We start from the raw sequence: 27,076 nt of genomic DNA, 5'->3' as shown, positions 1-27,076 counted from the left end.
AGATACAAAGAGATGATTTTGCTCAAATCTTAAGTAAAATACAACCGTTGGATAACAAGTAGATGTTCGTAGTAGCATTATTGCCTTTGTTACCCTGTTACAAAAACTATGATTGTAGATGTGCATAGATGAATCGGGCATTCCAGTCCATTCGGCTTACTAATTCAATTTTTTAGACGAAGGAACATGCTTATATCTGGCTTTTTTTGGAGAAGTTTTATACTTTTATTTCTATCTTTTTATTTTATTTTTCTATTACTTGGATTGAATATTAAAAATGTTGAATAATTTTTAATTTTTAATTTCAAATTAGATATTAATAAGGTTTGGACTACATTAAAAAACTTGAACAATTTACAAAAGATTATGGAAACCTTTCAACCAGGTGATCTGTATCTTCATTATCATTACTCATTGGTATCTTACACGTTGTAGGCATTTTTTTCATTGTTTTTTTTTACGTATTTGTTTGCATAATGAACATGTTATGACTTGTAAGAACATTTGACATTTTTTTTTGTCATATGTATATCGCATTGCTTTGAGTATGACTTTCCAGCAGTGTCATATTTTGTCGTCGGTTGCACATTGAGAATTTTTGAACCCATGATAAGTGGGTTTAAGCTGTTTACAGCTATGATACCATTGATGAAAACTGAAAAACTACACATATAAAGATTTTGAGAAGAAATTGGCCACAAGAGATGATCAATTTTACTGATGAATCTTCAAGTACAAGAGAATCTGGATTAAACCCAACATTAACAAGACGCTAGGAAGAGCAAAAGAAATAAAGAGTAGTAGCAGTCGAATGAATAAATAGAGAAAAGACAAATGCCATATATAGTTGTAGTTGTAGTTGTTAATTTCAAGCACCAGTTTTAGGGTTGAGAATCCTCATGATGAATGCAAGCTTTCCTCCAAAGAGCATTGTGTATGTGAAATACAGTTTGTCGTGAATAAAATAAAGCAAGAATATGAAAAGGGCGAGAGTCATTGAAACCCCGCTTATAAGAAAAAGACCACGACACTCTTTTAGGTTTAGGATCTTCAATACAGGCTCAGAATCCTTTGAGTGTGAATCTGATTTAAACCACTTATTGTCCAACATTTTTAAAGTCCCGTCTTCTCGTAGTCTGGATATCTCTCTTGATAAATCAGGGACCAAGGGCGAACCTTGTGGGAATGCCTGCAAATGATCAATTACAGTTTGCATTAAACTAGGAACAACAACAACTTGTAGAGTGCTAGTTCATCTACAAATCATAAATTCAAATAAAAAGACTAAATAAATGGTAGAGTGAGTGTAGGGAAGACACTCACAAAACCAAAACCATTGGTGATCATTTCATACACGACCATGGAGTAGCCAGATGGATACTGCACAAGGAATTCCTTTACGTATGGAATTTCATCAATAATTGCATCAGCACCACCATTCTTGCTCCCACGTGACAAAGCATCAGCAAACTCCTCTGAAGTAGAATATGGCAGAAGGGAACCATTTCTGTTTCCAATTAAGTTGTTTCCTATTAAGTCTCTCTTTGATGCTAACTGAATTTGTTCAATGGTTAACAGTGAACTCAAAGTTGCAGTGTAGCTTGAAGCAAGGAGCAGCACTACAAACAACCATACCGTCACTACAAATCTTGACAGATTACTCTTCAGCTTCTGCCCTGCAATTTTCAATTTTCAACCACCAACTCAAATATAGTTTAGTAAGATTGTGGAAAAATAAACATCCAATACCGAGTAATACAACAGATTGGCATATTCACCAACCAAATAATAATAATAGGATTATATTAGAAAGTGGAACTTGGTTGTGTAAAAATTAAACTAAAATGAGACGTGGGAGCTTACTATGAGCATAAACAAGGGTTGAAAAGGCAAACCATAAGGTTGTTCCAATCTGTTCTGATGGTGAGCCTTGAAACTCTTCATTCGTCCAATGTTCAAGAATCCAAATGACAAAACCGAGTAATATAAAGAAACAAGCAGACACAAGCCACAGATCTGAACTCAGTGGTTTCATAAAGATCCACATGCTTACATCATCATTTCGAGACAGCAGTCCAAGGCCAAGATCCGTGAATGGTAATGTAAAGTCAACATATCGAGACCTGTTAGCTGTGATTGTTATATCTCCAACAGTAGCATCAAATTCCTGATGCAAACAAACATAATGCAATAAAACAGATTAATTATCATGCTTTTCCTGAGCATCAAACAAAGAACATATATTGGGTTTAAAAAGATGCATACCCCAGTATAGACTTGATGTATAAGATTGTTGTAGTTTCGATATGCATCCATGAATGGAATAAATTGAAGGGATACGTTTAGATCTAATGCAGCGAAGGCAGTTTGGAACACGTCTGCACAAAATCCTGAAATGACTGTTGAATTAGTTTCAGGATCATGCTTCACTTGAAAAACTCCATTTGGTTGGAATTTTGGTGGAACGCCGATTCTCAGGATTTCCTTATTCACTTGTAGTAGTAGCATCCTCCTCCTATTATGCATTGAATTAGTTGTGACACTGACACCTCTTGGCCAGATGATGGCCTCCAGCCCCTCATCAGCAAATGACTTGAGCTCACCAATCTTTTTGGTGAAACCAGCATCCCTTCTCCAAAACCCAACCCTCTTTTCTCCTTTATCTATCACATTTATAATTTCCATGATTTGTGCACCATTCATCTTCCTATTGCTTAACATCTGATTCAGAAGTGTCCTACCCTTTTCAGTCAAGCCACTCGTCTCCAAATCTTCTTTAATCTTCAGTTCATCTACTTGCTCTACAACTTGTATCCTCTCAACAGCCATTGCTAGAGCTGAAACTGCATCATATGCCCAAATAGCATAAGTATTAATCTCCTTGAGCTTCATCACAGGTTTCATAGTAAGATACTCTTTTCTCCATCTAGAAGTGAATTTGTGGATATCCCTTGATTGTGGAACGTATGATTTAAAGCCTACTGCCCCTTGCATAGACTCCATGACTTCATCATCCATTAAATTCAGAAAGTCCATAGTCTTACTGGTGATAACCCATTTGTATCCTTCATCCATCATTCCAAGATACTTTGCATTCACCAAAATGCGGGATGCAAGAGAAGGGGATGCATGCATGATGAATATTTTTGTTTGCATACTCAAAAGCTTGTGAACTTCTTCCTGGAGTAGTTCATTGCTAGAAGAGGTTGAAATTAGGCTCCAATGTGTTGCAATTATACCCTTCTTTTGGAATGTATTGGTCATGAATGTAGTCATGTCTCTCCCATTCTCACTATCTTCACAGATAACAGTAACTTCCTTCCATCTAAAGGATTCAGCCATTGCAGCAATCCCTTTAAATTGAGTGGTTTCATCTTGTGCAACTTGAAGGAAATAAGGATGCTTGTTGCAAGATAGACATGGTGAAAGTGAAAGAATAGGAACTCTAGCTTTGTCTCCCAATACTGCCAGCAACTTTGCTTCAGCTGTTGACTTTGAACCTATGATTGCTTCCACTTTTGGCTTCTCCAAAAGATCAAGAGCTGATGGGCAAAAAAGACAATCATAAACAAATGAATTAAAACAATGAAAAAATATCCAAAGAAAACATCTTCATTGAAATTAAACATGTTGTGAAAGACATGAATTAACAAATAGTTATGCTCTTTAATTGGTATTTACTTTTGATCTTGTTACATGATGTGTTCCAAATGAAGTCTGAAATAGTTATCTAAATGGTAAGACTTACCAGCAGAGAGAGCATGCAGTGGGTCTCCATGGGTATCCCTGTGGTGAAGAATTATCCTTGTTTGGAAGTGAGGATTGACCATGTAAAACTCAGACACTGCCATGGTGATGCAGCTATGAACAGCCTTTCCAATCCCAGAATATGAATATGAATATGAATATGGATATGATGATCCCATATCTAGAATCACTCCCACTGGGATCTCCTTGTAGGCTAAATCTTCTTGAGCTTTTGTATACATCTGCAAGCAGAGCAACATCAACATTAAAGATGAAAGGTGTGTTCTCTCCCTGCTACGTATCTTCATTATTGAATGGTAAAAAATGCTCATGTTGCTGCTGCAAATATGAAAATTAAGCTTTGCTCGTTTCTCCTTTTATTGATCAAACTCATAAAAAGAGATTCAGCCAATCAGTTGACCAATACATACTGGCTTACATCATTCAAGTGTTTAAACAAAAGATTTGCTGTTTAAAAATTATATCTCCTGAATTTAAATAATTACAACAGGGAAAGGTATGTGCAATATTCTAGTGGATGAAGAAGAATGTTTTCAAATGTCACAAATACCTGGAAATTTCTTTGGTCCATTTAAGTATAAGCAATCAACGTGATCACTGATCATATATATAAATACATCAAAATGTCAACCAGGCATGCATCCTTCAATATATGCATCTACATATAGCTAACATCAGCTTAAGGTTCGCTTGTTGAACAAGATTTTGTGGTGGTTTATTTCTGAAATCTGAGAAGCAATCTTTCGACTGAACCGAATAAGAACCCACTCATCTTCTCTGGGACTATGGTATACTTTACATGTCCAGTTGAGCTAGGAGAACAAATGAAGATGAGTCATAAGCTGACCCAAGAAAGAAGAAACATAATCTCCTTCAGGCAATTCATCGAACACTTGATTTGCATCTCTGAGTTTTGACATTTCCCATGTAAAATCACAACTTATAGAACCCATAAGAAAGATTTAGTTGTCTAGCGATAATTAGTAGGAGCGCCTTTCAGACATTTCATCAAAAAATGGTAATCAAAAAAGAAAGCGTATTGTCTGTCAGACAACCATGTAGCCATGCCTAGACCCATCAGATGGGCAGGCAACGATCATCTACTGAGCCATGGCCGGGACCATTAGAAACTCTGTTAATCACGCTCTGGTTACATGGTCGTGGTTCATCAACCAGACATGGGTTTCTGTCTTCTTAGGAATCAAGAATACAGAGGTACGAGCCTATAGAACAGATCCTGTTCAAGTAAGGTCGTGCTTCTTCTTCTCTCCGCTTCTTTTATATATGCTGTTTCGTTTGCAGTAGCAGCCGATGTGGGATGCGTCTTTTCGATTCCGAGGGACCAATGGGAAAGAAGTCAAAGAACATTGAGGGAAACTTTCTTCGTCGTAACTAAAATTATTATTATTATTTATGACTACTAGCATTACCAATAATTTTCATTTACTCTAATTTTGATCCTTTTTTTGTTTTCTTAAAACGCTTTGATTTTTAGTCACATTGTTTTGTTTTTTTTTTTAAACAACTTGGTTTTTGGTTTTCAGACCAGGCCAGATCATGAGTGAAATATCATGATCGGGTCGACTAGGTCAGATCATGAGTGAATAGAAAATGATTGTTCCGGCTGAAATACTTGGAATAATTCTACCACTTTTACTAGGAGTAGTCTTTTTAGTGCTAGCTAAACGTAAAGTAATGGCTTTTGTGCAACGTCGAAAGGGTCCTGATGTAGTGGGATTATTTAGATTGTTACAACCTCTAACAGATGGTTTTAAATTGATTATAAAAGAACCTATTTCACCAAGTAGTGCAAATTTCTCCCTTTTTAGAATGGCTCCAGTGGCTACATTTATGTTAAGTCTGGTCGCTCGGGCCGTTGTACCTTTTGATTATGGTATGGTATTGTCAGATCCGAACATAGGGCTACTTTATTTGTTTGTCATATCTTCGCTAGGTGTTTATGGAGTTATTATAGCAGGTCGGTCTAGTAATTAGGGGGCGGTCGTTCGGTCGCCTATGATACTAGGACCAATAGGTCAAAAATGGGTTTGTGCCGCAGATTCCTTTGTTAAAATTTTCTTATTTTTTTTAAGTGATTCGTTATTTCAATTTTCTTGGTTTTTCGATTTTAGTTGTTCTAAATTATCATCAGGTTTAGTTATATATTTAACTGTCATTTTATATCTCCTTTAACTTGATAGAAATTTTTATCAAACATTATTATTTATTTAGCTATCTCAATAATACAAAAACTAATTTTTCAATTATTTTGTCAAACACATGCTTAAATAAAACTTACCAAATTATAAACTTTTATTAAAAGTACAAACGTTTTCAAAAATGTGATAAAAAAAATATGAAAAGTAAAAAATTAATTATACTATTAGTTTATTGTTTTTGAAGATTTTTTTCATATGACTGAAATAGTTATAACTGTTTTTTAATTGGCATTGAGTCGTTTAAATTGTTTGATATTGGTATTGGTTCATTTAAATTCGTGACTAACAAATTTTCTTATTTACGTTCATTCGTTTAACAATTTACTTTGCTCTCGACATCTTTCAAACTCATTTCACTCGATTTTCTTTTATACTTGTCTTCAATTTTCTTTTAGATGTTGTCTTGTATGCCCATTGACTTGCTTGAGTTTTTGCTAGACAATCATACCTTTTACAATCTTCAATTTTGCTTACGTGGAAATTTTTATATGATTTGTTCCACAATCTCCACTAACATGACACCACTTTCCGTAATGCACTTTTTTCAGCATATCTACTTGGCGTTTTAAAATCTTCAAACTCTATGATGTTTCACAATTTGGATAATTAAGATTCGTAGTAAAAAAATATATATTTTATGATGTTTCACAATTAGATATATTAGGCATTCAATTCAGAATCAAAGAAACTTTTATGAAAATCTCCATAAAAACTAAGGTTTGAAAAAATAATTTGAATGATTAAGATTCATAGGGAAAACATCTAAATTTAAGAAGGATAAGATAAAAAGAAGAGAAAATTGTAAATTTAACCAAATACACTAATTACTTTGTGGAAAATAGCCAAAAAAAAAATTCAAAATTGCATTTTTAGCCATTAAAATCGCAGATGGGTATAAGCCATCTGTGATTCCGCCTTCCCATCTGCGAACGTATAAGTGGCTAAAGCACGTCTGTGCTTTATCCACTTGTACTTTCAAAGGTGGTTTTTTATTTTTTAATTTTTTTTTCGCTGTATACTCCTTTTCCAGCATAAAATCGCAGATGGAGATAGTCCAATTATGATTTCCTCTCGTTTTCACCTGCAATTTTATGTTTTCCTTAACTACAAAATTAATAGGGTTTGACTACGAAACAACCTTATTATATATAATTTTTTTCAAAAAATTATCATTTTTGTTGTTATTTCGTTGGAAATTTTGTTTAAAACCTCTTATAAAAAATGTATAAAATACACAAAATCGCAAATGGAAATACAAAATCGCAAATGGAAATACAAAATCGCAATCCATCTGCGATTTTAAGGACTAATTTTGTAATTTATGTTTTTTTTTTTTTGCTATTTTCCACAAAGTAATTAGTATATTTGGCTAAATTTGTAATTTTCTCTAAAAAGAATTCAAAATAATAACGAGGATGGTCACATACTCTGATTTTAGGCTTTGCATCCAAATTTGTGGTCCATTTTTTTGGAGTTTTTTTTTGTTTTCTACATTCCAATAACCATACCAATAAAGGGAGCAAGGTGAAGGAAAGAGGCTTTTTTGCTTTTCATATGTTGTTCGTCCGGAGTACACAATGCATTCTTATTTGTTTCTTACTTTCTTTGTCATTTTAACTTAATTGTTACCGGCATATAGATTCGTTCCTTGCTGGGATTATGTCTCAGGTTGTAAAATGAGCATATGGTTTTGTTTTATATAATAACTTAAAGAGAAAAACAAAGTTAAAAGTTTTAATAGATTATGTTATGCCAATACAGTTTCTACATAAATGTGAAGATAAAAAGAAAGTAAATAAAACTCAACTGTCGTCACACTAACTTTTACCTTTTTTTTTCCAGACAAACACACACTATCTGAAGAATTAAAACCAAATAAGAGCACTAGAAAATTAAGAAAAAAAATACCAGAAAACCCCTATATTATGGCACAACATTACATTAAACACATCTTTTATCTTTTATCTTTTATCTTTTAAATGATTAAGCCTTGCTGTCTACGCTCATTGGTTCTTCTGCCTCCTTTGTCCCTGCTGCCTTCTGCACACAATCATAATCAAATCACCATTCATTACACCCCTTTTTTTTTATGATTTTTATTTTATAAACAGATACACATATTTTCAAAAAGCTCTCACATTGGAAGAGGGTTTTGTCATCTTGGCAAACATATTTCCATAAAATTTAGCATCCTTCTTATTGTATTCCTTTATCTTCTCCTTGAGCAATTTATATTCATGTTTCACATCCCTAATCATATCATCATTAAAACCATATTCATCACTTGCTATAAGCTTCAAATAAATCACCAACTGTCAAAAAAAAAAAAAAAAGGATTCCTACTTGTTATTAGGGTCGATTTCAAGGGCTTTTTTTACATCAATCTCTGCAAGATCCAGATCAGCTACATTGATGTAAGCTTGAGCCCTTCTGTACAAAGCCTTTACATTTGTACTTTCAAGTTCCAAAACCTGTACAGATCATGTTTCCAGACCATTGTTAGAACCTTTTAAAACATCATAAAATTAATAAAAAAAGAAAAAAGAAAAAGCAATAAGTGTGAATAGGATTATCTATTTGTATCTATAACCTTAGTGCAAAGCTTTTCAGCCTGTTTGTAATCCTTGAGTTTCAACTGGCATGCTGCATTATTAAGATTGCAAGTAATCTTCAATGCTTTTGCTTGTTTCTTCTCATCTTCTTCAAAATTAGTATCATACTCGATAAACTTAGCAGCCTGGAAATGTTAAAAAAAAAAAACAAAAAACACAGATTTAGTCATAAACAATTACACAAACCACTGCTTTATTTAAACTGAATCTTTACCTTTTCATATCGTTTTACTGCTTTCAAATATTTACCAGCTTTAAAGAACGCATTTCCTTCTTCCTTCTTTTTCCCAGCAGCCTCAATCTTCTCTTGAGTCGTGGTCATGTCCCATGATTCTTTGTCCTGAAAATGAAAATAAATAAACGTTGACATTAAATATATGATCATAAAAAACTAAACTTTATGCACAGCTTACCTTAACAAAAGAAACAAGCTCAATTTCATATGTGACAGTGGAATTAGGGGGAACCACTGCTAATTCTTGCTTTGAATCAGTAGACCCAAAAGCATATTCTGGAGCAATTGTCAGAAGAGCTACTTCTCCTTTCTTCATTGTCATCACAGCTTTATCAAGTCCATCAATCACTTGCTCTGTTTATGCAAATACCAAAGTGAGGATTAATGAAAATAAGATTACATAACATAAAACAATAAAAGATATAAAGAATTTCCAATGGTTTATATACCTTCATCTGCCTTGAACTCAAAAGGCTCAGAATCATCATGACCTTTCTTGATGAACAATGTACCATCTTGTAGCTTACCAATCAACTTCACTGTTCGTTATCAAAACAAGAAGCGATTTCAGACATAATGTTATAAAAACTTTAAAGAATCAAGAAAAGAATCAAATCGAATAAGCCAACTGACCCTGAACAACAGCTCCTTCATTCGGGCGTTCATACCCCTCTCCTTCTTTCAAGATTTTCTTGATGACTTTCTTGTCATCTGTAACATTTGTGACCACCTTCCATGACAGAAGTTCTAGTGTGATTTGTAGTGTAGCATTTGCAGGAATGGAGCCTTCAGGTTTCCCTTTTTCTCCAAATCCATCTGCAACAAGAAAATTTATAAGTGAATCGACCTTTGTAGCTGTTGAGGCGAAGAGTTTTTACAAAGATGACAGTAAACTTACATTCTGGTTTGACTGTAAGTATGACTTTTTCCCCTTTCTTCATTGTTTTTACAGCCTTAGCCAGAGCAGGGCAGAAATGGCCTGATCAAAACCATATATGTAAGCAACAATCAAAAAAGATTGTAAAGCTAATCGAGAAAACAGATATGTGCTAAAGTTACCATCTTCTACTTTGAACTCCACTCCATCTGATTTTGCAACTACAGTCCCATCCTCGAGTTGGACTTCGTAATTGACTGCATTTACACACAAAAAAAAGGACGTGTTTAGAAGTGAACAAAGAGTTGCAGAAATTGAATCTTAAACATGAAAAGTTGATATAAAGAAAGTACCTAAAACTTCATCGAGGTCCTTGGGGTTCTCCCACTTCTCTCCTTCCTTTACAATCTTTTTGAAAATCCCACCATCCTTGCAAATATCCTTTACACTAACCCATGAGAGCAGTTGTACATCAAACTGTAGAGTAGCACTGGGAGGGATTGTTGGAGGAGAACCAGCTTCACCATAAGCCAGATCAGCAGGTATTGTGAAAAGTGCATTTTCACCCTTCTTCATGGTCTTGATACCCAGATCCCATCCCTTGATCACTTGCCCTGTTGTCACATAACACAAGAAAATAATGTTAATTATGCGATCCATAACCTAATGTAACGTTATGATACTGTAGAATGAGTGTTAATACACTCATAGCAAGCAGGAGTAGAAGCACCAATGAACAAATCACTATGTTACTTTGGATGCAGAAAGAACGTTGTAAATACACACTATGCATGTTTGACATCAATATGAATGCACGAATGTAAAGAATGAATGTAATCAGTTTCATCATTGAGAAAAAAAATCTCACCTTGACCAAGAGTGAACTTGAATGGCGTTCCCCTATCACGACTTGAATCAAACTGAGTCCCGTCGAGCAACGTTCCAGTATAATGAACTGTCACAAACTCAAATCCACATCGCGATCAATACAATCATACGATTTAGACACAAAACAGTACAATTAGAAAACGTAAATCAACGACAATACCTTCAACTTCATCCCCACTTTCAGGTGTGTCCCAACCTTCACCTTCCTTGAGCAGCTTCTTCTTCAAACCTTGATTACCGATTTCCTTCTCCTCTCCGACTTTCAACGTCACCGGAGCTTCAATATCATCCATAAATTCATCATTCATCTCATCAGCTACCGGAATATCAAAGTCCTCATCCATTTTCACTCAAAAAAGATCAAGCACAAATTTTTCCTTCTAAAACAAGCAAATTGAAGAGATAAATAGTTGGGTTCAGATCAACAAGTAGAATTAAGTTCGAATGGATTTTATATGAAGAAGCGGGTAAGTGAAAGTATGGAGAAAGTTAGGGATTCCAGAGAGTTCGAAAGGGTTTGTGAATGAAGAAGCGACGAAGGGTCAGGATGGTTCGAGAGAGATCACGTTGACGATAGTCTCGAGATCTTGTGAGAGCACGTGATCCTGTGTGGTGCGCGTGACCAATGGCCAATGCTGTATTGCTGTTTCACTTCTATTTTCGTAATCCGACGGTATGCGCTTGAATAACCCCGGTCCGATTTTTCTTAAAGAATCTTTTAGAAATTCCGAGAATATATCATCTCATTTGGATTTCTTTTTTCTCAAAAAAAAAAAAAAAAGCAAAACAAAATACATAAAGACAAAAAGAAAATAAAAGATGAGGTTTGTTGTAATGTATTTCGAAGCCATTTATTTGTTCTTCATTTCTTTTATCTGGTAGTGTGAGGAGTAGATTATTTTTTTAAAGTTGTAGTTATAGTTCTAACAAGTTTGTCATGATGGTCGTCATATCTTCAACACTAATGTCACGTCTTAAGAAAGCTTGAGATTTAACATTGTGAGGTTGTCACACTACAATCGTTCATTATTCAGAACTTGTGCTATCAATAGCGTGCTATAGCGGAGATATAGCGTTTTGCGGTGTTACTGAACCGTTATTTTGAAATAGCGTTTACAAATAGCGGTGGCGTTATTAGCGACGCTATCGACCGCTGTTTACCGTGAAACTCATCAGCGCTATAGCGACGTTACACCCGCTTTTACAATTTTATACATATTGGGCTATTTTGACAAAGAATAAAACAATTGTGTGTTATTTCAATATTAAATCTTTATTTTTTTTAACTAGTCCACTACACTTTTTGTCTTAATAAGTCCAAATAATAATCATGATTAATTACCAACTACAAATCAACAAATGACAACATCTCTTTCTCATCTGTTTCAGTACTTAGAAACCACGAACGACTTGAGCTGTAATGACATTTTGACACATTTAGTTTCCATATAACTATATTAGAATATTATATATAGATTATGTTATGTTTTTATATGATTTTTTATGATATTAATTCCATATAGTACTAATAATCTAATATATAAATTTTGTATAGATATATAATATAAATTATACATAATATTAAAAAACCGCTATACCACTGCTATACCACCGCGATAACTGCAATTTCAAATAGCGGCATGTGACCGCTATTGAAATTTGGACCGCAATAACTGCTTTAGAACCTTAGTTGTAGCTATGTTATTTTCTATTTGGAGATGGTTGAATGATTGGTCTTGTTTGATATCGTTAATTTCCTATTAGAAGGAGAGACCTTATATCTTGGAGATTGAAATGAGCCTTGATTTATACACTCTTCTAGAAAGTGGTTAATGATTATTTATTTAAAGGTGTTAGGTGCAACCTTACGAAGACAACATAAAATATCCAACTTCGTTGCTATATATGGATTAAGTATGGATTGAAGTTGATTTTTTTTAGTGACAAATCTATTATATTCCTATTACTCATAAATCCACTTATATCTCCAACGAGACTTGAATCCTCAACTTCAAGGAGGAAAGACAACATCTGATATCATTGGGCTATAAGCCATTTGGTAAGATTAACTTGTTAAATTGGTCACTAAGGTTCCAAAATGCAATAATAGGGGTTAGGATTTGCTCCAGAAGGTTGACTTTGACCTGGACTGTGACTTTGACCAAGAATTTGCCAGTTTGACTTCAAAGGGGTATTTTGGTAATTTGGGCTATGATGGTTATGATTTCAATGAAGTTTTAGGCGGTGGTGTTCGTGGCAATGATCGGGAGTTTTGATCTCATATCTTCAGTTCAGCAATTGCAAGGTGAGTTATCCTCACTATACCTAAGGTTCTAAGGCACCAAAGTCGGGCCTTTGATTTGTTATTTGAGATAGTTACTGTTGTGATATGTTAGTTGGCATTCTGGTAGAAAGGATGATTATGTGTTAGTATTGTTGGTTACATCGGTATCCTGGTAGATTGGATGTGGCTATGCTTAGTGACCTGTAGTTGGTTTGTCTGTCTGTATGCTGGTAGGAGATTACATGTTATATGTGCACATGTTTGAGCAGTAGTAGAGAGTATTCCATCCAGGTAGGATGATAGGGCCTTGTTATGTCGTTTTTGTAGACTGTTATGTGATTATTTAATAGGTGCACATGTTTGCTAGTATGTAGGCATTCCAACCCGATGGTTGTGGGCCGAGAGTATTCCATCTCGGTACGATGATAGGACTCATAGTAGGTGGGCATTCCAACCTGATGGTTGTGGGCCAGGAGTATTCCATCCCGGTAGGATGATTGGACTCATAGTAGGTGGGCATTCCAACCCGATGGTTGAGGGCCTAGGGTATTCCATCCCGAGGGATGATTGGACCCATAATAGTTATTGTATGTATAGGTGTGTAGGCATTCCAACCCGATGGTTGTTGGTCGAGAGTATTCCATCCCGAGGATGATTGGACTCGTAGTACGTTGGCATTCCAACCCGATGGTTGAGGCTTGGGGTATTCCAACCCGACGGTTGATTGGACCCATAATATGTTGTTCATTGTTGTATGTGTATGGTTATGTGTGTATGGGTATTTTGGGGGAACTCACTAAGCTTTCGGGCTTACAGTTTCAGGTACATCGGGAGATCGTGGCAAGGCAAAGGCGTGATCGTACCGCTCCTCATATTTCATGATTTTGTGATTTGGTTCTAGAGATACTCGGATGTTTAAACTATTTTGAAAACAAGTTGTAATAACTTAATGGTTTTTGAATGGATTAAAATGTTTTAAATTGGCGTAAATTTTATGAGTGTTACAGTAACACGTTTAGATTTCACTATTTTTGTATCAACCTCATGATTTTGTAGCTTACGACAAATGATGAGGATATCGAACAATTGAGTAAGTTATACATAACAAACCCTCATCTATTTAAACTTGATTGTATAGCCATGTAAGCAAAATGGTATAAACATGTACATATGTTTACATAAATGAATGTATTGGTCTTTAATAAATGTTGTATAAAGCTAGTTTCAATCGCATACTATCGCAAGCAATGTATGGGATTAGTGAAGTATTATCAAATGTGCTTCGCACATTTAAATAGTCTTTGACCAAACTCCATTGTGGACAAATTGTGACATTAGCGATGTACATTTATGAAATTTGATTGTTTTTCATGTGCTACTAAACGCAATTCGATAAGGATTCAGTGTACACTTGACATGTACACTTTACATAGTTTTCTTAAACAATCGTAAGTTTTTTTAAATGGATCACACTTACGTGTGAATCATTGTTTGAAAATGGTTCGTACATTTTTAACTTAAAAAATAACTACTAACGAACATATGGGTCAACAATGTACGTTCCATCCACCTCATTCTTAATTCGAGCGGGTCAACTTATTCCAATGCACAAACTCCTTCTACCTGCTTCGTGTTTCCATTGTCAATTCATTGAAGCTTCATTACCCCCATCTCTATCATGTCTTGAGAGATCTATGAAAAGCATGTCAGATAAACTTTAGATGTTGTTATGTGGATGTTATGATACCTATATGGATCCTACTTTCCCAAACGGTTCTCATATGCACTATGCAATTCATTATTAAGTGTCGAACTAATCAATACACGAGGCAATCTTGGCTTTGTTGTTGTCACAATCTTTCCAAACCCTACGATATCTCTAGTTATCTCAAACAACTAAACATAATCTTTTACTTCTTAAATTTGACCATTAGTGTTAACTTACTTCTGTTACTGTTGCTCTCGAGAAAAAATAGTAGTTGAAATTGATTACCCATATTTGTTCTGTTATATTGAATGCAATTTTACTTTAGTTATGTTATATATAAGGTCTTATAGATCGCAATTGATTACATGTTTTCATAATACATTTTTTCAATCAGATAGGAGTCTCTATATACAACTGTACCTTTGATGACACCTTTAGACCGACTTTCATGAATAGCATCATATTCATCCATTTTTAATATGGCTTTACGTCGTTAATCTCTTTTAAGATTTCATTACATTGGTAATATTGAGCATGCCAATGAAGAAATCAAACATGGCATTTGAAGTTCAACTTTTTCTAATTCAAGATAGCCATAAAATATGACACCAAATATTAAGTGATTTTATATAACAACCAAGTTGTCACACTTCAAAGGAACTGGTTGAAGATTAGGAACTTGTAGATCATGAAAAAGTCTTGTTAACCACGCTAATTCAGCACATACGCGCCTCATTGATCTGTACGCTGCTTCAGCTGATGACAAAGAAATGGTAACCTGCTTCTTTGACTTCCAAGAAACAGGAGTACCTCCAAAAAGAACAAAGAAACCACTAACTGATCTACGAGTTGTTGGATAGGAAGCCCAATCAGAGTCACAATACGCCTCAATATTGAATGTTGGCTTGTTATTGAAATATAATCCTTGATGAATAGTTCCTTTGAGATATTATAGAACATGTAAAACAACTTGAAAGTGACTTTGGGCAGGTTTTTGATTAAACTGACTGAGATACTGAACTGTGAAAAATAAATTTGGCCGTGTATGTAAAAGGTAATTAAGCTTTCCCACAAGTTGTCTATATTGTGCAACATCTTCTAGTAATTGTTCTTTATGAGAATGTCCATTAAACTTTAAAGGCAATGGTGTGGCAGCAGGAACACAATCACTCATGGAATATAAAGCAAGAAGTTCTTTAATAAACTTTTGTTGGTGAACAACTATACCAGAAGAAATGTGATTAAATTCTAAGCCAAGAAAATAACCAATGTTGCCAAGATCTTTTATCTTAAAAGTATCATCTAAAAACTTCTTAAGGGTTGCAATTTCTTCTGAATCATTGCCAGTGATTATAATATCATCAACGTAGACAGCAACAATTATAATGAGATCATTAGTATGCTTGAGGAAAAGTGAGTGATCATTTTGAGAGTGTTTATACCCTTTAGTATATAAGGCAGAAGAGAGTTTGGTATACCACTGACGCGAAGCTTGTTTCAAGCCATAAAGAGACTTGTTTCACTTGCAAACTAATGTAGAAGAGCCAACGTCTAAACCAGGAGGAATCTTCATGTAAACCTCTTCATGAAGCTCTCCGTGAAGGAAAACATTGTTCACATCAAATTGTTGTATTGGCCACCCTCTTTTGACAACAACAGAAATAAGACACCTGATAGTGGTAAACTTCACAACAGGAGAAAATGTCTCATGATAATCTATCCCTTCCTTTTGTGTAAAACCTTTAGCAACTAATCGTGCCTTGTATCGTTCTATAGTGTCATCAGCCTTGTACTTAAGCTTGTAAACCCATTTGCAGAATATAGGACATTTACCCTTAGGAAGTTTAACAACAGTCCAAGTATTATTATGAGGTAATGTTGTTAATTCCTTTTGCATAGCATCCTCCCAATTAGGATTTCCTTTTGCTTCATTGTAAAACACAGGCTCAGTCTCATAAGAAGTTGCATTGAATGCAAGGGTAAAACAGTCATTTGATGGAATAGAATAATTTGAAGTATTCTGAAGGATACAAATATTAATGATAGTATGAGAACAATCACTAGTATCAGATGAAGCAAGATTACAAATGAAATCCTTGAGATGAGATGGAGGATGCCTTGTTCTGACAGGTCTGTTATTATGAGCTGGATTTTGTGCTTGTGCATTATGGTTTGGGGCATGTAAAACTTCATCAACTTCAAAAGAAGACTCAATAATGAAAGGAGTGGTAATTGTTTCTGTTAAGACAGTTGGGTCTTCAACACAAGCATTAGGCATATATGTAGGTGATGAAGTTGATGGTTGCGGGGAACGGAGTGAATGTAAAGGGAATATATGCTCAAAGAACTTAATATCCCTAGTAACAAAATTTTGTTTACTTTCAATATTCATCACTTTGTAAGCCTTTTGAGAAGAAGGGTATCCAATAAAAATACAAGCTTGAGATCGGGGCATGAACTTGTCCCTTCCTACTTCAGAAGTGGCAACAAAACATAAACAACCAAAGGATCTTAAATGATTAAGATTTGGTTTCATTCCATGTAATATTTCAAAAGGAGACTTCAAATCAAGAACTTTAGTTGGCATTCTGTTTACAAGATAAACAACTGTTTTGGCACATTCCCCCCAATAATTTGTGCTTAAGCCTGCTTGAAAATATAATGCTCACGCAATCTCAAGAATGTGTTTATGCTTTCTTTCCACAATTCCATTATGTTGTGGAGTATAAGAAGTTGATTTTTGATGAATGATTCCTTGAGAAGAATAGAATTCTATGCCTTCATTACTACTTCCCAACTCATAGGCATTATCAGACCTGATCACTTTTATTTTCTTTGAAAATTGAGTTTGGACAAACTTGACAAAATCCTTGATAAGAGTTAAGGCATAACTCTTATTGTTAAGAAGATGTATCCAATTATTTCTACTGTAATCATCCACAATTGTTAAGAACAATTTATGTCCACCATGAGAAGGATGTTTATAAGGACCCCATAGATCAACATGAACTAAGTCAAAAATGCCCTTGGATTTGGAATGGCTTAAAGGAAAAGGCAAACGAGATTATTTGGCCTTGGAACAGATTAAACAAGGGGAATCATTATGATAATCAGAATAAACGAGAGAAAGATTCTTTAAAGTTTCAATTGAAGTATGACCAAAACGATTGTGCCAAAGTATTACATCATAATTGGAATTACACTTATTTGAACAAAAAGATTGTTTGAATATAAAGAAACTGAAAGACAAACTAGACTTAAGAGAATGATGATGAAAAACATATAGATCATTGATGCGATTCCCTAAGATTCCAAGTGCAATTTTACTCTTCATCAAAGGGTCCTGCATCAAACAATATCTATCAGTGAACAAGAAGAAGGTTTGAAGTTAAGATGCAAGTTGAGAAACAGATACAAGATTGTATTTGAATCTTGGAACATACAATACTTTGTGAAGGACAATGGAATCATGTATTGTAACATCACCATAAAATTCAAGATATGTATCATGTCCATCCGTCAATCCAATCATGTGAGGTTGATGTAACTTATGAAAAATAGAGAAAAGTTCTTTATTAGAACACATGTGATCAGTGGCTCCGGTATCAACAATCCATGATAAATAAGGTTGTAAAAGATTTGATGACTTGTAAACATTTGCTACAAAATGTTTAAAATAAAACGATTTACCTTCCTTTTCATTAGCATCAAGTTTCATAGAGGTATTTTCTTGACTCATAGAGGAAGATGCAATGTTGCTAGCATTGAATAGTTGAAGAAGATGGTTGTATTGCTCTTCAGTAATACCAATATCTGATTTAGTAGCAACATTCTGAGCCATAGATTTAGGTTCTTCTTTCTTGCCTTTTGTGAACTTAAAATTGGAAGGAAAACCGATTATCCTGTAACATTGAGACTTTGTATGGCCAGACTTCTTGCAATGATTACAAATCAATTGCTTCTTGTTGATTTGAACATCAGATGAAGCATGCATGGCTATAGAATCAAGGTTAATCTGAGAATTGTTAGTTATACCTCTTTGTTGTTCTTCTTGAATGATCAAAGAGTATGTAGTTGAGACGCTAGGAAGAGGTTTCATCATCAGTATTTGGCCACAAAGTATCTTGTAACTATCATTCAAACCCATCAATAGTTGTATTAGATGCTGTTCTTCAAGGAATTTGGGAATAGCAGCAGCAGATTCACAGGAGCATGGAGGAAAATTTTGAACGATGCGAAGCTCATCCCAAACCTTTGTCAATTTGGTAAAGTATGATGAAAAATTTTCAGATCCTTGAGACAACGAAAAAATCTGCTACTGAATTTGATAAAGAAGAGCTCCATTTGATTATTCGTAACGTTGATTGAGTTCATTCCAGATCTCATATGCAGTTTGTAAGAATAGAACGCTTTCAGCAATATTTTTGGACGAGTTGAGAAGCCAGCTAATTACCATGGAATTAGCTCTGTACCAATTAGGATAATTAGGTGAAGAAGTGAGAGGTTTTGAAATAGTTCCATCAACGAACCCCAATTTGTTCTTTGCGGATAAAGAAATGATTATGGATCGTTTCCATGAGTTGAATCCATTTCCATCGAATGGAGTAGTAACAAGTAAGAAATTGGGGTTATCAAATAATCCTATGAAGTAAGGGCTTGAATGATCAATGGACAAATTAGATGAACTAGAAGAATTAGATTGTGATCCAGCCATTGAAGAAACAAAAAAAAAAAAAAATCGAGTATATGAAAAATTGAATCAAAAGATGAAAAATCGGATCATGTAGCTCTAATACCATGTTATCAAGATAGAATTGAAAGAATAGAATGAGTTGCAAAATGATCTGTATTCATTAATTGATCAATTGACATAATGACTCGTCATATATACAAGAAGGAAAGAAGCTTAACAAATTAATTGTTGCTAACGACCTAACTAACAGAAATCAAACTAAATTACTAAAATGCCCTTGGTTAGTTCTAACAAATCTTCCCCTAACATATTTGATAGTATGTATCTTGCTGCAAAAAATAAAATAGAATAATGCAATCTAAAACAAGAAAATTACAAAGAGAACGAAACTAGCAATTTGGTTTATTTAGATATAGTACCAAATCGTTAAAAAAAATAGCATATCACAAAGTATGTTCAGAATTTAACGACACTATGGGCGTGTTTGGCACGAAGTTTTTGGAAGCGTTTGGGAGCTTCTAGCTTTTAGCTTTTGACAAAACGCTCTAGTTTAAACAAAAAGCTTCGTTTGGCTGTACGAGTGTTTAGCTCTTAGGTTTAACAAAACACTCCGATTCTAAAAGCTACTTAATGTAGCTTTTAACAAAACGCTCCGGAGCTTTTGAAATCAATTTTCATAATTACCCTTAAAAATATATTTATATATATATTTTTATTTTTAATCAATTGTCCTTTTATGTAATTTTATATATTTCAAAAGCTTCCAGCTACTTTTGCCAAATATTCATATAACAAATAAAAGCTACAGCTTCCCGTTACCAGCTACCAGCTACACACTACCAACTAACCGCTACCCGCTTCCAGCTAAGAGCTACTTTTGCCAAACACGCCCTACGTAGCCCAAGTGGGGTATGGACCCACTTGAATATGATGCTTATCAAAAAAATTCATATGCAACTAAAAAAAAAAAAAAGACAATTACATGATGTGGTAGGTATTCACGATACAATACATTGATAAAAAGTTGTAAACTAGCATTTTGGTTTTTGGAATGCATTAATACTTATTTGGTTTGAGAAGAAGATCAAAATGGTGATAGTTTTCATCTTTTTGTTTAGTTTTCTGAATTGCTTTAAAATATCAATATTAAGTTCTCTAACCTCGTCACTTCAACCTAAGTGAAACAAGGAGTTAAAATGGTGTCCCAACTCCCAAATACTTGTACAAGACATGTATGTTTTGTTTTTGAAGATACTAGGGAACAAAATTAAAGTATCAAATCTAGAATTCTCTCCTCCTACTAAAAGGTCATGATCTGGATTCTTGTGATCATACTCATAGCTCACTGTTGTTATTGGTGTCTCCTCCATCTGATCCTTTATCATTGACAGCAATAAGCTCCGTATCAAATATAAGTGTAGCCCCACCTGTGTATCAAAACTTAATTTCTTCAATTTATTAATATCTTTCCCCATTAAATTAAAACACATTTTCCCTATAAAATAAATATAAATATGCTCATTACGTACCTGGGATAGTAGGTGGTGAACCCTGGTCTCCATAACCCAGCTTTGAAGGTATCTTCAACTTACGCTTCTCCCCAACACACATTCCCAATAGTCCCTGATCCCATCCTGGAATACACTATTTTTGTTAACTTCCATAATATATACTATAAGAATTGAATTTCACAACAATCAAATTGGGTCATATCATATGGTTTTATACCTTTTATCACCTGACCAGTACCAAGTTCGAATTCAATTGGGTCACCCCTTTCAAAGCTGGAATCGAAAACAGTTCCATCAGTAAGTTTCCCCTGCAAAACCAGAGCTTAAAGAATGTTCAAAGATATACATACAAATACAATCATTCATTAAGTGATACAGAAAACTGAGATAATAACTCAGAGAAGAGGGGGGATGGGATGGAGAAAGAAAGGAAATAGCTATGTAGATGTATCAACTAACTCACCCGATAATGAACTTTCACCCTATCACCTTTGTGTGCTTGGATTTCACAAGATGCTGGTTTGAACTGCAACAACAACAACAACAAAAATGGAGGTTCAGGGTGGGTGGTCGATACTGTTCATGTAAATGATGGTCAGCACAGCTGATTTTAGCTCTTTAAAATCATTAAACATCAAGAAAGAATAAGAAATGGAAAGTATCAACATGAAAGTGAAAATCAAATTCAATAAGCTAACTACATTACTCTCTCTATATACATGCTTTCACTGTGTAACCAATTATCAGATCAAATGCATTGCACATAAGACACCTCCTAATTGGGAAAGCTAAGACATCTTTAGCTACTATACTAACAGCAGATCAACTCAAAACCTCACTACAATTCCGTGAAGATATCTTAAGCATTTCTTTTTCTTTTTCTACCACAAAGAGAAGAGAAAGCAATAGAATGAACTAAAACACAGATCCTACCAATTTTTACATAATAAGCAGACTACACTACGATCGGGAAGCAGAAGTGGATAATTCGCAGTGCAATCATAACTCCTTGTAAATAAATTAAATAATGCACAATTGTTATCTCACACACTTAAGCCAGATCAAGGGATTATAGGTGATAATAATAAGACTGAGCTACCGGAATTTTACCTTGACGCCGATCTGTAACTCCGTGACATCACCGGACTTCTTTGCCGAAACTGTGAGATATTACGAAGAAGATCAACTCGTCATTCGATTTCCACAATCGAACCATAACAAGTGATTTAAAATATGATAAATAATGAACTAAACCATTTCGAAACAGCTTTCATTAGTCTTCACTGAAACTCACCAAGTGTGGCGGCAATTAGCAGAAGCAACACAGAGCATCCCTTCATTGCAGAGGTCAGACTCAAATTCGCCATTTTTGCGTTTCGACCGAACCGCCCTTACGTTTTGTTGCTTCAGTGGGAGGCCTGATGACGCGGGTCATCCAATCATGTATTGCCACGTCATACGTGAGATCCTAAGGTTTAGATTACTGACAGAATTTCACCTTCAAGCTTCAGCAAAGAAAAAGATACCGATCTTGGACGTCCCTATATTTCACGTATTTAACAGTTTGAGTCCTTAAGCTTCCATATTTCGTCTTAAACATCCGTGGACATCATTTCAAAATGGTAGTTTTGGATTTCGTTAAGCATGAACAACTTTTAGACTTAAGCATTTATACCCTCTAAGTTTTAAAACTAAAAATATTGCTTCAATTTCGTTAAGCATATAGATACTAAAAGAGATTTACATGTATGGTTATGCAAGATGATGAATAAAGAGCTTATCTCATATATAGTTTTTTTGAAACCTAAAAAATATAAATTCTGATGTTGACATAATCGATCATTCTTACGTTTTTAATTTCTTTGGGTACCCAAACCACAAAAAAAGTGACAAATTGTATGACCCATAACAAAATATTATTCTTCAAAATACTATCAATTATTCAATAGTTGTCTCATTGTTGTTAGCATTATGTATTTTAAAACCCTTGTTTATCATGTTGATCAATGAAAAAAAAAAGTAAGCTAAACTCGAACCAAACTCACAATCAAATTAAAGAGGCTAAAATGGACCTCAATAGAATAGTTTTATTGCTTTAAATAGAAGTTGTACGACGGGTGCTTATAAGAACTCAAATTACCATACAAATTAATTAAAGAGTTCTATAAACACATGATGGCTTCCTAAATATTGCAAAATCAAAAAACTTAATGGACAATAATTTGAAAGGACACTTTCTAGAAAAAATCTATTTGTTATCTTCTTAGAAATATAAAGTGTATTCTAAACTAGAAGCTAAGCTATCATTTCATTATGATAAGGTAGTGATTAACAAAAACAAAAAACAAACTACACAACATGCATACATTTAGAGTATGAGAAAAAAAACATAAAAATTTATGTTGTTCACATGATCATTAATTATAATTATGTTATGTGCACGACCAAATTAGGAATAGCTTATTGATAATATTGTCATGCTTTATTTTGAGTTAAAAATGAATGGAAAGAAGAGTAATGGACGGGAAAAAATACATGTATTTTTGTTGTGTTCTTGAGTTAAAGGGAAATAGAAATAATATTGTGTTCTTAAGTTGAAAAGAGAGGGAAATAAATCAACATTTTTATATTTTTTTCCCCTTCATTTGAAAGAAATGAGAGTTATTCAAGAACATGCCGTTAGGACTCACAAACACATGTTATCTACACATATAGAGATTTCAGACCTAAAAATGTATCTAGGTGAAACCTGTGATCCTATTTTTTGTTCATGAGATAACTCTCTACCCGATAAGGGTCAACCCTTTACTTTGCCGACTCTATTGGGGTGCACCTTTGTACGCCTTAATGTTTATGTATCTTTGACAATCATCATATTACATAATTTAAAAGGTTAGACAATTATATGAAAGAATTTCAATAATTAATTTGCAAAATACAAAAAGATGTTTTTTTTGTATGAGAACGTTTACTTTTTGTTTTCAATTTAAAAAACAAGTGAAGAAAAAGCAATGAACAGAAGAAATGGAAAAAAAAAAGGAAAAAGAATGGAATGGAAAGGTAAGAATCCATCTCATTTAGACTATATTTAGACGGATAGTTTCCAAAACACACACACATATATATTATTTATTTCCTTCTCATTTCCTTACTCATAATTAAAAAACAACACTAATTTCATATTTTTTTTTCTCTGATTCCTTTATTTTTTTAAAAAAAAACCTACGGAGACATTTCATTTCCCTTCAGGGCGGATGAAGTGGTGCATAGCATGTCACAAATGCCAAATTAGTTTTTTGGCAACCACATCAGTGACACGTCATTTTTATACAAGAGATGCATGACATGCCATTTGAAGGGAGAAGGTTATGATAGATTGGTCTTTTCCCTTACGTGATTTTCATTACTCAAAAGAATAAATATGCCAAGGCAGCTGTTGTGACTGATGACTTGCAGAAGACGCAGCAGGAGGCTGGCGGCGTTGCTGCTGCTCGGTGTTGTGGCTGCCATGGCGTCGCTGCTGGTTGGGGCGGCGATTTCCACTTGATGAGGTGGAGCTGTTGCGGTTGTTGTTACCAGCAAGTAGAACAGATGAGGATGATGGGTAGTCCGAGTGGGATGCTTGAGGAGGGCGAGAATTCTTGAACATTTGTTCTTCAACCAAAAGTTTTGAGGGAGCTTGAAGAAAAGTGGGTAGAGGATCTCAGTGGCGTAGGAGGGTGGCAATGTGTTCATATTGAGGAGAGAGACCATTGAGAAGATGAGCAACGAGTGTTTTCTCGGGTATAGGGTTGTCAATATTCGCCAAGAGATCTGATATGGACTTCATTCGTTGGCAATATTGAGCAATGGAAAGATCGCCTAGTGTCATGCTTCTTAGTTCACTGTCAAGTTCAATTGCTTTGGCGTCCTTGTTATCCCGGAAGAGATTTTCAAGACTTAGCCAAACCGTATGGGATGTGGAGTTCTTTGTGAGAATCATGTTGAGAAGGGATTGTGTGAGGGTGCCATAGAGCCACGTTTTAACCACAGAATCAAGAGTGAACCATTCTTCATCTTTTGTCAGAAGTGGGTTTGGAATCACTGTGAGAAAATCACGAACACCAAAGCCACGACAATGGGTTTCAAATAATTCCCGCCATGCATCATAATTGAGTTCATTGAGATCAAGAATTATAGGAACATAAGTCTTGATATTGAGAGCACCATAGGGTTTCTGATTTTTGGGATTGGAGGTTTCACCAACCATTGTTAAGATTGAGAAGAAGATGGAGGGTGGGTTGGTCGGCGGCTAGGTTTAGGCCCGACAACAGTAAGATTGAGAGGAAGATGGAGAAGAAGGAAAGTAGGTTTTCTGGGAACTAGTCTCTGATACCATGACAAATTGGTCTTTTCCCTTACGTGATTTTCATTACTCAAAAGAATAAATACAAATACAAGTATTGGGCTACAACAACAACATGGGCTAAACTAATACAAATGGGCTACATATAATAATACATATACACTAATAGGTTAGTCAATTTGGTAAAATGTAAAAATAAAATAAATAAAAGAAAAAGAGTTATTCGTACACAACAAATTTTCTCTATACAAAATAATTTATGCATTAAAATATTATATTATACAAATTTATAAAACATAAATCATTATAACCAATCGACAAAATTGCAAAAAATGGTCCCTGTGGTATGCATTTTTTTGGGGTTTTAGTCCAAATCATGACTTTTTTGGACTGATGGTCATTTTGAGGTAGTTTGCTTGTGATTTTGGTATTTCGCTAAACTAAAAAGACTAAAATACCCTTCTGATATATTTTATATGTTTATTTCTATTTAATTTAAAGTTTTATTAATAAAAAATATGAGACCCACCTCTCTCTCTCTCTCTCTTTCTCTCTCTCTCTAAACACACACAACCCCTAAAATACCGTCGAATTCATGCTTTGCCTTCTCCACTGCTACGCTGTCGATCATTGGAACCAAAATGCTCTTTCTTCACCAGCTTCCCCTTCTTTTTGTATTCGGTCTTCAAAACCTCACCACCCCTAGCATCTCTCCACAACCTCCATCGTCGCACCCTCCTGATGTCGGTGGGGAACTCATCAGCTCTGTAACAGGAACAATAACGGAGCACCATCCTCCTACGTATTTCTCCTTTGACGTGGCTCATCCATCTACAAGAACAGAAGATGTTTCTGAAGTAGCTTCATGTGCTCTTTTCCAATCTACACGGTGGAACCCGATAACAATTCCATTGATATTAAATATGTACAATATTGTGATTGGATGAACAAGAAATCAGATACAAGACCTACATCACATAAAAGAAAAAACCTCTGTGAAAAACTAGTAGATGAAAACTCAGAATGATCGAGAAATCGGAAACCGATTACAAACTCAACTTTTTAAACGGGATGATTTGGAGACAATCTACACATACATAATGGAAAACCAACATGTTAAGAACTTAGGAAATCTGATTTCAATTGAAAAATTCCACCGGAGCAGTTGTGCCTTTGCTCCACGTACCGCCAACCACGGTGGCGTGTGGCAGTTGTTCTTGGTCGTTTTGGCTCGATTTCGACAAAAAAACGGGAAGGATAACTTGTGGATCACTAATTGAAGTAGATGGGTCAATGAGGGATCTTGTTGGAGGTTGAAAATAGTCGCGAAATGGGGGAAACTTCCGGTGGGTTTTTCACGAGATTCACTCAGCAATTAGGGGTGTCGACGAGTCGTTTTCGACATATAGTGGGTGCAGCTGGAAATGATGCTCTCCAGGGGGTATTTAGGTTTGTGTATTGTCGAGAAAGAAGGAAGAAGTAGGACTGGAATGGAGGACACTGCTTTGTTTTTTCACACACACACACACATAGAGATGTGGGCCCCTATTTTTATTTTATATATATAAATACTTATAAGAAAAAAAAGAAATATGGTAAGGGTAATTTAGTCTTTTCAATTTATTGAAAGACCAAAATCACAAATAAACTATTTCAAAAGGACCATCAATCCAAAAAAGTCATGGTTTGAATTAAAAAAAAAAAAAAATAGATACCACAAAGTTTTTGCAATTTTGTTTAACCAATCTATAAAATAATAACTTAAACCCTCGGACTCTCACTCCTTAAAAATAAAAAAAATAAAAAAAAATCTTTCCTCTCTCCTTTCTCTCGCCCCTGCAACACAATGCCGTTTTATAAACCTTTTTTATTTTTTTTATTTTTTTTATTTTAGTCCTTTCTAAATTTTGACTATATCATGGCGTGCTCTAAATTT

General features: G+C 34.7%; 4 protein-coding genes and 1 non-coding gene across 8 annotated transcripts; all 5 read right to left on the bottom strand.

The window, feature by feature from the left end:
* Positions 1-691: 691 nt before the first annotated feature.
* Positions 692-5,112, bottom strand: LOC145074740 (glutamate receptor 1.4-like). Of its 2 annotated transcripts, XM_079021082.1 has the most exons (6): positions 4,319-5,112; positions 3,749-3,989; positions 2,266-3,542; positions 1,864-2,167; positions 1,324-1,676; positions 692-1,189 (listed from the first exon to the last, which is right to left on the bottom strand). In XM_079021082.1, the coding sequence occupies exons 1-6, from the start codon at positions 4,337-4,339 to the stop codon at positions 869-871; spliced, it is 2,517 nt and encodes an 838-aa protein (XP_078877208.1). In that variant the 5' UTR covers positions 4,340-5,112; the 3' UTR covers positions 692-868. The 2 variants fall into 2 exon arrangements, with proteins under 2 accessions (XP_078877208.1, XP_078877207.1); XM_079021081.1 differs by lacking the exon at positions 4,319-5,112 and having other exon boundaries at positions 3,749-4,078.
* On the bottom strand, positions 4,809-5,023 carry LOC145077358 (small nucleolar RNA U3). The gene has a single exon (XR_013693137.1). It is a non-coding gene; the product is annotated as a small nucleolar RNA U3 (small nucleolar RNA).
* Positions 5,113-7,709: 2,597 nt separating the features above from the next.
* Positions 7,710-11,137, bottom strand: LOC145072444 (peptidyl-prolyl cis-trans isomerase FKBP62-like). Of its 2 annotated transcripts, none has more exons than XM_079018862.1 (13): positions 10,760-11,137; positions 10,580-10,666; positions 10,065-10,325; positions 9,894-9,968; positions 9,733-9,813; positions 9,468-9,650; positions 9,284-9,373; positions 9,013-9,188; positions 8,814-8,939; positions 8,578-8,724; positions 8,331-8,458; positions 8,126-8,237; positions 7,710-8,027 (listed from the first exon to the last, which is right to left on the bottom strand). In XM_079018862.1, exons 1-13 carry the CDS (start codon positions 10,941-10,943, stop codon positions 7,971-7,973), a joined length of 1,707 nt encoding a protein of 568 aa, XP_078874988.1. In that variant the 5' UTR covers positions 10,944-11,137; the 3' UTR covers positions 7,710-7,970. The 2 variants fall into 2 exon arrangements, with proteins under 2 accessions (XP_078874988.1, XP_078874989.1); XM_079018863.1 differs by having other exon boundaries at positions 7,763-8,024.
* A 9,243-nt stretch (positions 11,138-20,380) lies between these two features.
* LOC145077168 (peptidyl-prolyl cis-trans isomerase FKBP15-1-like) lies at positions 20,381-22,244 on the bottom strand. Of its 2 annotated transcripts, none has more exons than XM_079022937.1 (6): positions 22,090-22,244; positions 21,906-21,955; positions 21,259-21,321; positions 21,013-21,103; positions 20,814-20,918; positions 20,381-20,724 (listed from the first exon to the last, which is right to left on the bottom strand). In XM_079022937.1, the coding sequence occupies exons 1-6, from the start codon at positions 22,160-22,162 to the stop codon at positions 20,690-20,692; spliced, it is 417 nt and encodes a 138-aa protein (XP_078879063.1). In that variant the 5' UTR covers positions 22,163-22,244; the 3' UTR covers positions 20,381-20,689. The 2 variants fall into 2 exon arrangements, with proteins under 2 accessions (XP_078879063.1, XP_078879062.1); XM_079022936.1 differs by having other exon boundaries at positions 20,381-20,711.
* A 2,254-nt stretch (positions 22,245-24,498) lies between these two features.
* Positions 24,499-25,044, bottom strand: LOC145075376 (uncharacterized). The gene has a single exon (XM_079021644.1). The coding sequence runs from the start codon at positions 25,042-25,044 to the stop codon at positions 24,499-24,501; it is 546 nt and encodes a 181-aa protein (XP_078877770.1).
* Between the last annotated feature and the right edge of the window lie 2,032 nt (positions 25,045-27,076).

The sequence above is a fragment of the Lactuca serriola genome, chromosome 9, assembly GCF_051521515.1.
Source record: "Lactuca serriola cultivar US96UC23 chromosome 9, Lser_US96UC23_V15, whole genome shotgun sequence".
In the NCBI taxonomy this organism is placed as follows: Eukaryota; Viridiplantae; Streptophyta; class Magnoliopsida; order Asterales; family Asteraceae; genus Lactuca; species Lactuca serriola.
Note: the sequence above shows the minus strand (reverse complement) of the source record. Positions and strands in the feature narration are given on the sequence as shown.